The 11,753-nt window shown below is 46.3% G+C and overlaps 1 protein-coding gene across 1 annotated transcript; it reads right to left on the bottom strand.

The window, feature by feature from the left end:
• Positions 1 to 3,360: 3,360 nt before the first annotated feature.
• On the bottom strand, positions 3,361 to 10,538 carry LOC106728841 (zinc finger protein 705A-like). Its single transcript, XM_032468406.1, has 7 exons — positions 10,443 to 10,538; positions 8,117 to 8,195; positions 6,328 to 6,454; positions 5,526 to 5,621; positions 4,961 to 5,043; positions 4,043 to 4,498; positions 3,361 to 3,955 (listed from the first exon to the last, which is right to left on the bottom strand). Exons 2-7 carry the CDS (start codon positions 8,126 to 8,128, stop codon positions 3,518 to 3,520), a joined length of 1,212 nt encoding a protein of 403 aa, XP_032324297.1. The 5' UTR covers positions 8,129 to 8,195; positions 10,443 to 10,538; the 3' UTR covers positions 3,361 to 3,517.
• Between the last annotated feature and the right edge of the window lie 1,215 nt (positions 10,539 to 11,753).

Below are 11,753 nucleotides of genomic sequence, written 5' to 3'. Positions count from 1 at the left end.
CCGCCGGCCCGCCTCCCGGGCCCCCGCCCCTTCCCCTCCCGCCGCCCCGAGTCGGGGAGGTTTCCGGCCGGAGACCCGACTGCAGGATGCTTTTTGGCTGAGCCGTTAAGGCGTGAGGTGTCTCATTCTGGTTTATCCTGAGTGGCTTAGAGGGGAGATGGGGAGGGAGGGAGGCAGTGTTTTTTGAATCCTAAGCAGGGAAAGTACGGGTTAGACCCGGCCTCTTGATTTGCGCAGAAGCGGTTTCTCTGCAGTTCCTCAACCTTATAACGGGCCTTCGGAAAGTACTATGAGTCTTGGGACCGCAGCTGGGTTGGTCAGGAGGTGGTTAAACTGGCCACCGCCTCTGGGGCGTCTGAAAGGCACTCGGGTTAACCACTAGTCAGAGAGCACATGTACGTCAATGGAAGGAGTTGGATTAGAGCCATAAATTAGTCTTTCCGAAATCTTGCAGGAGATGTTAACTGGAGTCTTTCCCTGTATCTCACCCTCGAATCCATCGCAATCTCTGTTCCCACAAAAGGTGTTTTTTTTTTTTTTTTTTTTTTTGCACAGGGGCTTGAGTGTTAATCAAGATTCCAATGTGCAAGAAGTAAAACTGCTCGCTGGAAAACCTCACAGGATATTGTCTGTCTGTCTGTCTGTCTATCTATCTAATCTACCTACCTACCTACCTACCTACTGTATAATTTAAGGAAGAAGTGGTATTTAGACATGGTGATGCCAGTTATGAAGTTGGGGTCTTTAACTTTTAAAGTGAGCAATTAACCAAACTATCCCTCCTTTTTATTTTGGGGGAGTTTTCTGCCTCCATCCCTGAGGCAGAGATTTGCCACTTCCAAAGGATCTTGCTGCTCTGATCCCACTGGTTTAGCGAGGTGGAGAACTCCCTCCTTCCCTACCAAAGCCCTGCAGTGGAAGAAGTCGCAGTGGAAGAAGTCACAGTTGAAGAACTTACCATCTTGAAGGGGAAAAAAATAGGGTTGCATGACCTAGAGGAACCTATAAATCAAGTGAAGCTGCAAAACTCATGATTATTTTCCATTTATCAAAATAAACTGCAAAGTCAGACATCTTTCGTTATTCCCTACAGTTTCCATATGATTCTTATAAAATGCTTCATTTCATCGAAGGTAATGTTTATTTGTCCTAAGAGGCTTCCCTCTCCTCCCCATGGCCAGCTTCCCACTCGCTTCTCTTTTCTGGTTTTCTCATCAGATCTATGAATTCTGATCTTCTAGGTCTGTCCCCATTTCAGAGTCTCAGCTCTGTGATACAGATGGTCAAATGCCGTGTAAACCCTTGAAGTCTCTTCCCTCTAAATCAATACAGGGAAGCAGGTTTGCACTCTGGGTTTCCATACCTTCAGCTTCACTTTCCACAAAACCTCATTGCCAAAAGTCCCACTCTCTCTTGCCTCTACAATCTCCCCTTTTATTGACTTCCAGTCCCCAGATCCTCCTTTTCCTGGTTGTCCTGCAAAAGGAGTATGTCACAATGTGTACACGTTGGGAGCAGGACTCTCACCCACTAGAAAAGGAATATGAAATTGAATCACGTACAGAAATTGGGGTTGGGAGTAAAGGAAGAATCATTCTGCTATTCTTTACTTCCCTCAGCATTTCAAGTTTTAGAAAAAAATGTTTCCCCTAATTCTGAGGTATTTGAGGCATAAACATATATTCCATTTTCATATGTTGAAAAGAGAATCCAGTGATTTAAAAGTTCAGAAGAGGGTCTTTCTCCTGGGACAGCAGCAGTTTAAATAAGAGGTACAGTCAGTGTCTTCTGCCTTGAAGCTATGGGTGGGTTATTGGAAGGAAAGATAGAAAATGTCATAGAGAAAGGGGTTTATTGTCCCAGGAGAATATCCTCAGCTCAGAAAATAGTGGTTCCCACCCCAAATCACAGCCATGGGGTGAAATAGATGATGATGGGTCAGGAGGAAGGGGTCGTGCAGAAATCTTGGAGTTAGAGAATCCTGTATGATTAAAGTGTGGACACCTGACCCTACATCTCAGCCTTTTGACCATCCACCTGGTTGCTTTTAGGCACTCTCGGAACCAGCCTGGTGCCCAGATTTGTGGCAACTTGTGACCTAAAATGACACTATTATATTAGTGGAGAAAAATTACCCAGGCGGATATTGATGCTCCTGTCATCTTGGTTTCAAGGAGTCTCCCTTTCTAGGTCCAGCATTTGGGTGAATTTGGAAGCATCCCTCTTGTGGAGCCTCAGGGGCAGGTGTGTGTTTGGGGACAACGGTTCCTCTGAACTGAACTGTTTTCTGAATCTTTAATCTTCAGTGTCCCATTTTTGCCTGGTTAATAATAAGGTGAAACACATGTTTCAACTAAGAATGTCCCTCTGGCCCCAGGTTGTTTCCAGCTACAGAGACATAGGCTGAGGGGCCACCAAAACTTTGGACTAGATGACTTTTATACTTCCCCCATGACCTTGCCAGACCAGCGCCATGACATTTGGGGAAACCTGGCAAGTGGAGGTGAAGCTCACAGCTGTGTCACCACCAGGGCCTGATGGGGACAGATGGGGTTGGAGGGGTGGATGTTGGAGAGAGTGGAGCTAAGCTGGGTGGAAAGAGCTGTTGAGAAAGGGTGACTGAGTCTGGGGCTGAATCTCTCCCCACATGCCGAGTGTAGACCTGAATGCCTGTGTTTAGAGGGGCAAAGAAAACTGGACACCAACATTTAGCTTCTATATCAATGGACTACATTGTTTGAATATTTGCAACTATTACTCCATTTACAAATTTTGATTTCTTACAAAATTCTGCATTCCATATGGCTAGATCAATTCATTCTCCATTTTATGCCACGTGTTTATAAGTTGGTGTTTCCCCCAAATCACAAGTTGCCTAATTGTGTGTTGAAGGATTCTTTTAGAGGCTCTCCCTGCTGCTCCTACATACTGATTTATTTCTGACATGAAATTGACCTCTAGTTCCATTCTGGTTTAAGGTTGCTACAGCCTCCACGTGAGTATTTTATGTTGACCAGGAAATAAGTGACCGCTGAAGACGCCCCTTCCTTCAGGACACTGAGGGGGTTTTGTGCAGTCTGGATCCTCACACGTGCCGGAGGGGTCGCTCTGTGAGTGAAGTATTTCTCAGGGTTTACACTTCTTCAGGCTGAATTATTTACAAGTACGCGTCGATGCTCCTCGGCTTGCTTTGGTATTTCACAATTGTCACCTTTAGTGTTTCCTCTTCCACTGAGTTTCTCACGCTCATGAGTCCTGGCGCTTGGCTGAATGCTCCTGCAGAGAGATTACAGGCCTCCTGGTTCACAAAGTGCAGTCTGCTCATGCTTAACAGTAAGTGTCAAAGAGGAACTAGGGGCTCTCCTCTGCTCAAGTCGCCTGGGTTCTTCAGGGTTGAGAGCTGGTGCTGCAGACACCTGCGCTGCGTTCACCGTCACTCGTGGGCACGCGGAGCCGCTGCCACGCGCACATGCCTGTCCTGACTGAGGGGGCCGATGCCTGAGCGCGTCCGCGTGGGTCACAGGCAGGGCCTTGAACGGGCGTGCCCTTCGGGGTGTCGCAGCGCTACCTCCCCGCTCGCTCGCATTCGCAACGCGCTGTCCTCCCGGCGCGCCGTCTCCCGAGCGCCGCCCTGGCGGCCCCTCCGGTGCTGGGTCCCCGCGTGCCGCCGGAGGGACGAGCTGTGGCGGAAGCAGCGCCCGCAGCGCGGGCACCGGTGCGGCCGCTCCCCGGTGTGGGTCCGCTCGTGCCGCCTCAGGTTGGCCAGCTGGCTGAAGGCGCTGCCGCAGCGCGGGCACTGGAACGGCTTCTCGCCCGTGTGGGCCCTTCTGTGCCGGGCCAGCCCGGAGCTCTGGCCGAAGGCCTTCCCGCACACCGGGCAGGCGTGCGGCCGCTCCCCGGTGTGCGTCCGCCTGTGCTGGCTCAGGCCCGAGCTCTGGCCGAAGGCCTTGCCGCACTGAGGACATGCGAACCGCTTCTCCGCACGGTGAACGCCCTCGTGCTTTCTCAGGTAGGAGAGCTGATTGAAAGTCTTCTCGCACACGCGGCACTCGTATGGCTTTCCCCCTGAGTGGGTTTTCTCATGCTGTTTCAGGTAGGAGCTTTGACCGAAGGCTTTCCCGCACAGCTGGCATTGGTATGGCTTCTCTCCAGTGTGGGTTCGATTGTGCTTTCTAAGGTCGGAGATTTGCAAAAAGCCACTTCCACACAGATGACATTTATATGGTTTCTCTCCAGTGTGAGTCATCTCGTGTCGTCTGAGGCTAAAGCAATTATTAAAGACTTTCCCACACAGAGGACATTCACGTAATTTTCCTCTGGTGGGAGTGTGATCCTGTTCATTACCGAGTGACCCTTCGCTAAGAGATGTTCTAGACTGTTTGCTGATGTAATGTTTCCTTCTTAAGTGAATTGATAAATGTTGATTTGAAGGAGACTTGTCAGTACATCCATCACTCAAATCAGCAGAGTCAACGGGGTCCACTTGGGTGTGAGAAACCTGCTTTGGAGGAGAAGATGAAAGGCTGTTAATGGTTGGCCCACATTCTGGTGTGTGTTCCTCTCTCTACATGTGAGCCCTCGGGTGTCGGTCAGTAACAGTCTCCTCTGAACATATTTCCAGCGTTAGCTGCCTGCACGTGTTGTGTTACCCCCCTGCAGGCACAAACAGCTTCTCTTTTATAGTACCCCAGCCCCAGCGATCTCAGATTAATTTTGAAGACTTCAGTTTTTGTTAAAGACTAAGTGATAAGCAGTGTTTATGCAGTTGACTTTTTATTTTTTAAATCTCAGGTGATTGTTTTGAGCTCATATTAGTTTATTAACTGACTTCAAGCCATCTGAGATACGCCCAGAGAGAGCTGAATCTCAATTACATGGAGACAGGTGTGCTCAGGTGCTAACTTATCTCATTGCCAGGTCTTTCGTGTGGATGCCTGGTGCTCACACCCATGACACTTACCGTTGACATGGTAGGGGATATGCTCCTCATGGTGATTTGTTGCATGAATATCATTTCTGGTTGTCTAAGGGGACTTTCACTACCTAAGAAATTGAAAAAAAATTAGGTAGTTAGAATCCCTTTAGTGGAATAAAAATGTAGTCCAACACCCAGTTCCCTGTGAGTATGACTCAAAAATCGGTACTTGGATGGGGATGTTGTGTCAAGTAAAAAATACTCAAGGAAGCAGAAACATTTAAAGATCATTGTCTAGAGGGAAAAATCAGGAATAAAATATAAAAATGTAATGTGGTGAAGAGATACTAGGTCAGCAAGTGGCGGGAAAACGCTTAAATGGTAGGATCAGGACAAGAATCAGCTCCGTCAAAGAGTGGGTGCACACACACAGCACACAAGCTGTGGCCGATGTAGGCAGAGTGAAGACAGCATGCGGAACCCTCCCCGGGCCTCACTGACATGCTGGGCTGTGTCACTCACTTCGCAGACGCTCATTCGGCATTTCCAAAGGCTTGGCCCGCCCACGGCCAGAACCTCTCTGCGTGGAAGCAAGGCCCCTGATGCTTACCTGGACCCCGGCCTTGGGGACGTCCTTCTCCTTCCCTCCACAGCTCTTTCCCTTGCTCCAGCTGGAGAATCACATCCGATTTGGAGATCTGATACCCTGTTTGTTGAAAAAAAAATGTGTGGATATTTAGTCTGTGCTCATTAACCTTCCCTGTCCTCAAGTCCAGGGTTGGGTAATGGGACAGATAAAGACATAACTGGAGGTTGTTGCACCACAGACAACAACATCACCAACACAAGGAACAGTGAAGATGCCTCATCAGACCAGGAGGAAACCCAGTGCAGCAGCAGAGACAGCGAGGACCTGGAGAGGCTGAGGCCTCTGCCCAAGTTCAGAGACAGAGTACAGCATCCTCAGTCTTTTCCAAAAGGGAAGATGAGAAGGGTCTACAGTGGGCTGAGTATTATTTTTAAAAAATCACTAATAAGTCTCATGTGAATAATCAAGTTTTACACAGTTTATACCACTTTGCTCTCAAGCCTTCACGCAGTGACTAGAACAGAAGAATTACTTTAAAATGTTTGATCCATTTGTTTATGCATTAAAATATCCGTTGAATCCCCAGTTCTGAGTGTTGGGACTGAGCAGCAGCAAAGCTACGAAGTGTGGCCGCCATTCCCTTTAGTGTGGCAACCAGAAGCACAACAGAAAGAGACACCTGCCTTTTATGTAGTGATGACGATTATCAAAGAATCAGGAAGCAGTTGGAATGGGACACAGGGAAGCTGTTCTAAATACTGGTTGAATGAGTGAGTGAATGGAAAGGACACGTCCACACGGACACACGTGCTGCCAGGCTCACCTACGGAGACCAGGTGGTGGATGTTTTCCAGCATCACATCTCTGAACAGCTTTTTCTGGGATGTGTCCAGCAGGGCCCACTCTTCCTGGGTGAAGTCGAGCACCACGTCCCCAAAGGTGACTGTTTCCTAAAACGTCAGGGATACCTGGTTTACACAGAGCAGTTCTACCAATGTCCGGAGTGGAGTGCTGGGATGACGGGGTGAAGGGGGCTGGCGTATAAAAGATCATTCCATGTGCGAGTTTCCCCTCAGTTCTCCGTCAGTGCCGAGCTGGTATCTGCCTTCCACATACATTCACAGACACCTACACACTGTGACTTTATAAATCTTTGTTTTATAGAAATATCGCATGAGGTGTGTTTTAATACAACATAGAAGTTTTTCAATAACCTAGTAATTAGGACTTCCAGATAGGTGATTGTAAAATATTCACTTGAAAAATCATAACTAAGTCTTTCTTCCCCATTGATTTTAAGTAACTCTACAGATTCATAATGAGACAAACAATAACCATGGTGTGCTACTTAAAACATGAGAGCTGTTTAAATTATTTCCCTATAGGAATCTTTGGTTCCAAATATGAGCTGATTTAGTAACTTGTAATGAGTATTGGAGCATCCAATGTATGATTGTATGAAGTGTTTCCTGTCTAGCAAACCTAAGTAAAATATAGTATATGCATTATGCTACTGATCATAAAAACGTCCGAGAACCATGAATGAACTCCGCTCATCTTCAGAACAGAACAAGCTTCATACAGAGCATGGCACCAGTAGGTGTCCTCTGTCTTAGTGCTGCAGGACTCAGGGGTTCATGGCAGACTCTGGGGGCAGGTGGTTCCGAGTACAAGGCCGGGAGCCCCTGGGTGGCTGAGCTGAAGGGCCGTCCTCGCCTGACCTCCCGTGGTGCCAGGACCCCCGTTCCCAACATTCTAGTGCGTCTAGACTCTAGTTATCACCGTGTCCCTTGTAATCTCATCTTGCCTCCATTGGAGGATAAAAGAAGCCTAGTTATTGGTTTCGTTTTTATCCACTAAAAAAAATTTATACAAGAGCCTAAGTTTCCTCTACTTACTATAGTCTTTCTCCTTTCCACACAAAAATAAAATAAAATAAAATAAAAGCACAAGAAAAAACCCCCACTTCCATCACATTCCTCCAGTTATCAAATAGGAATAAAAGGTTAATTAGTAAGAAGTAAACTGTGTATGGAGGGAAAGACTGCTAATGATGATTTTAGTGACATCTTCCCAAAATTTTCAGTCGTGCAGGTATACGCTAATAACTGTGAGAGGTTTCAAGCTGGGAAAGAATAAACCTGCGCCCTGTTCCTCTCGGCACGGAACAGTGCACACCGGGGGGTGTAACGGGGAGCGGTCATCCTCAGGCTGTGCCGTCGGAGTCCGGGGACCGCGACGTTCTGCCCCTCACTCCTCTCCACCGCTGGCAGTCACCAGCCCCTGATCCCATTACATTCAAAACCAGTCAACAAGTTAATCTTTTGCCAGTCAGGCCATGGGCTGGATGAGTTAAAAGCAGTTTTCTTACCTCTTCTGTAAATACGCAAGGTTGACACAGATACCCTAAATTGGCTAAATGTTAGGAAAGAGACATTCACTCATGAGGTGCTGACTCGTGTTAACTATCCCAGAGTCCTGGGCGACTATATTGGAGCTCTGATGCCTGAACACTGCCTGATTGCACTTGGAACATACATGCCAATTTGAAAAAGTGGCCCATCCAGTGGGCCTCGGGGTGTGATTTCCCGAGAAAGGCGCTCGCTACTCACCAGTGGCTGCATTGTCAACTGTTTCCCGGAGTCGTTCTCTGGGTCACTCACAGCCAATCGAACCACCAAGCTGTCAAATCTGAGGATGAAGAACAGTTATGAGACTCAGCCTCTTTTGCAGCTCAGACCCACCTGAAGCCCCAGACCTTCACCTGGGTGGGACCCCCACCCAACAAACAGAAACAAGGGGTACATCCTAAGACTAACACACAGTCTCTCCTCCCCCAGAGTCACATGTGAGACAGCTGAGGCTGTGGTTACTCATGCAGAAACTCAACGTACAGACACCTTACAAGTAAGAAGGTGCGAGGCATCCACTTTTGTTTGTTAATTCTCCTGTGGCATCCAGAATTATTCAGTGTCCTCCCTAATTCAAAACCTAGGGAAACTTGACTCATGGCACATGCAGTTTTTGGTTCTCTCCGGTGGGTAATCACTGTGGAATTCCTCAGATCACTTCTGCCTTAGGAAACCAACAGTGGTTCTCCAACACCCCTGGCAGCCTTCTGGAACCTCACTCCCTTCCAGCTCTCCCTCAACCCTGACTTTTAGGGATGTCTCCCGTGGACTTGGAAGTCAATCTACTAAGAATCTATCTTATGATGTAGTTAATTCAAGGACTTGTTCCGTGTGGAGGAGCCATGGCTCCCGTCCCGCCAGTCTAGTCCCTAGCATCCCTGCACCAGAAAGGAGCAGAAGTACGAGTCACGGTGTCACTGCCACGGGCTGTCTCTACCCTCCAGGCCAAGGATGCTCAGCAACAGGGACTGTCTGAGGTTTAAGAGGAAATTGGTTTATTTACAAATTTCCAATTACATGCAGAGGTTCCAAAGACTTGAGCATATGACAAAGTTACACATCTAGGATAAGGAACAAATAGTATTTAATTTTGCTTGGTTGGTGTCCTGTGCTCAAATTCTTTTTGCATAACAAAGATTCCCTAGGGTTTACTGTAATGTGACCTCAAACATTAATAATCAGGAGCTCCCTTTTATTACAGCCTTTTTCCTCTTGCATGTTCACAAAATGACTCCTTGTACCCATTCTCTAACGCATGGGAGCTTCTAGTGTATCGACCCCACTTTCCAAACATCGTCATGTCTCTTCATTTTTATCACTCAGTTTTAGGGGAAACCTCTATATAGCGGCAGTCAGTCCCCTCGCTGCATCCCATCTGTCTTGAAATAGAAATCTCCTCTGACGATGTTTGCTCACGAGTCCCTGCTCTCCTGTCCTCTCCTCACAATCAAACTGATCGTGTAGTTACCAGCTTCAATTAGGAGGGAGCCCTAGATTAATGCAAGAATCTGCTAACCTGTGAAGAGCCTGGGAAAATTCACAACGCCTAAGGAAACACTCGAGGAAACAGTTCAACGATTGGGTTATCTAGAGCCTTTGGGAAAATCCAAAGGGGAAGGACTGTCCAGGAAAACTGATCAAAAGTTGGCTACGGAATACCTTTGGTTTTGACATCAAGGCAAATTTCAGAGTCAGATGAAGCATTCTGTTTTCCCCTTAGAATCTTTTTTCTATTGAAAATAGGACCATGTAAACCCCTACTTGGTATCCAGGGAACCCCAGGCCTAGGCAGAAGGGCAGCCCTGGAAGTAGGAAGAAGACGGAAGCTTGGCAGCCCTGTGCTACGTCCATCTTTCAAGTCACAGGCACCAGAGGAGGTTAATGTATATCGCTGTTTGGGAAGAATTAAAATAAACCTCAAGAGGTTTATTGTATCTTGAGATAATTATTTTAAAATAAATATCACAAGACACCTAAGAAATAAAATGAAGAACATCACTTGATGAAACCCCTAAGAGGAAATTAATTCGGAGAAGCAGAAAAGGAAGTATTTACAAACACAGCGATAAAAGCAGAAGCGGTAGATCAACGTGCCGGTAGCACTTTCCTAGTTGAAGGACAGGCTCTGTATCTGCATCGTACGAGGCAGTAACTGCCACACACAGGTGGTGACAGAACACTGGAAATTTCGACAGCACCCCCCAGAATGTGAAGTTTAGTTATTTAACTGCATTCATTTACATTTTATAGCCACAGGAGACTGCTAGTTACTGTATTGAACAGCACAAGTTTAGGATCTTAGGTTAGGCAGTTAAAATAAATAGATATGTTCAAGCCAGCAGCATTGGAACTGAAGAACAGGGGCTTGAACAGTGAATCCGAGAAGAGGAGATGGGGAAACACTGACACGATGTAACTCAGAGGCCACAAGGAGCTGCTTTGACAGGACCAGGGTCTAAGACAGATAGGACTTGGAACATTTTCACAGAATGAAGACAGCTCCCAGCTCCCAGTCTGAAGAACTCACCAGAACCCAAAATTGGAGGAGCCAGTGAAGCCAAATAGATTCTGAGGCAAGTTCCACAGCAAGCAGCAGCTAATTTCTTGTCCTCCAATGTCCCAGACTGTCCAGTTTCTTCTTCTCGGGGCCAATGCATTGCATGTCTGTTTGAACTCCCTTTATACCTGGGAGACCGTTTATAATCCAATCTGGGCTACGTTCCAGGGATACACCCTGCATCGATGTACGTAACTGTCCAATAGGTTTTCAGCCCGGGAGACACGCCCTGTTCAATTTGATTGGATTTTTCCAGACTAATACACAATTGCAACCCCCACACAAAGTTGGAGAGCAGAGATGTAAGGACATTACTGAGGGATGGTGGAAAGACCCACCCATCCGTGTCTCCGTTCTGAGTGCCTCCTGGGTACTGGGAAACATTCTAGGTATTCCCAATAAGCAGGGCATCCGACACAATGGGATTCTGTGGAAAGGAAGCTGGAATTCCCTGAGAGAAATATGGAATTAAAAATAAAAGGTGAGGAACAATGAAAATCTGAAATATAAATACTGAGGTGACAAAATAAGGTATATTAATGGAACGGAGAACTTGCACTGGCCATGTAGTACTTCCAAGAACATGTTAGGAATTTACTGACTATATAAAAAAAATGGGAAGACAATTTTATACTTTATTTCTTGGTTAGTGGGGGAATCACACAATGCTCCTATGTAGTAAGATACAGTGAATAATTTTACTTCTGGGTCATTCACAGTTGACTTTCACCTTTGAGAGGAGATCTCATGGTTGTGGAGATGGCTCTCTAAGCTACAAATTCCTGGTTCTGAAATGCAAAAACTTAAACCAGAGGGCATAGTATTTCACTATATCTGAGGACATGTTGGTTATTTGTCATAAAATGCCTGAAAATCCTGTTATGCCATGCATTTCAGTTCCATTGCCCATGCTCATTAAAGAGTATTTATTTCATTTCACCTGAAACCAAAATATTAAGGTAGATCAACTATACTTCGATTTGAAAAAAGAGTATTTCCAACCTTCACTATTACCACTCAGTCTCTGAGGACTCACACTTTTCGCTCACATTCGTCAGATTATGTGTAAACTATTTCACAAATGAAATAGATAATTTTGGGTGGATACTTTCCAACACAAGATTTACAGAATTCCTATCCTGTCATTCATTACTTATGCCATCTCCCTCATAAAAGGAAGTGAGTCGCTTTTAATCTCAGCTGGGTAATTGATTTCTATGTTTGTGTTCTTTCCTGCTCTCTCCTGTCATGTCAGAATGTACATTATAATTAAAAACCAAT

Source organism: Camelus ferus, chromosome 26, assembly GCF_009834535.1.
Source record: "Camelus ferus isolate YT-003-E chromosome 26, BCGSAC_Cfer_1.0, whole genome shotgun sequence".
NCBI lineage: Eukaryota > Metazoa > Chordata > Mammalia > Artiodactyla > Camelidae > Camelus > Camelus ferus.
Note: the sequence above shows the minus strand (reverse complement) of the source record. Positions and strands in the feature narration are given on the sequence as shown.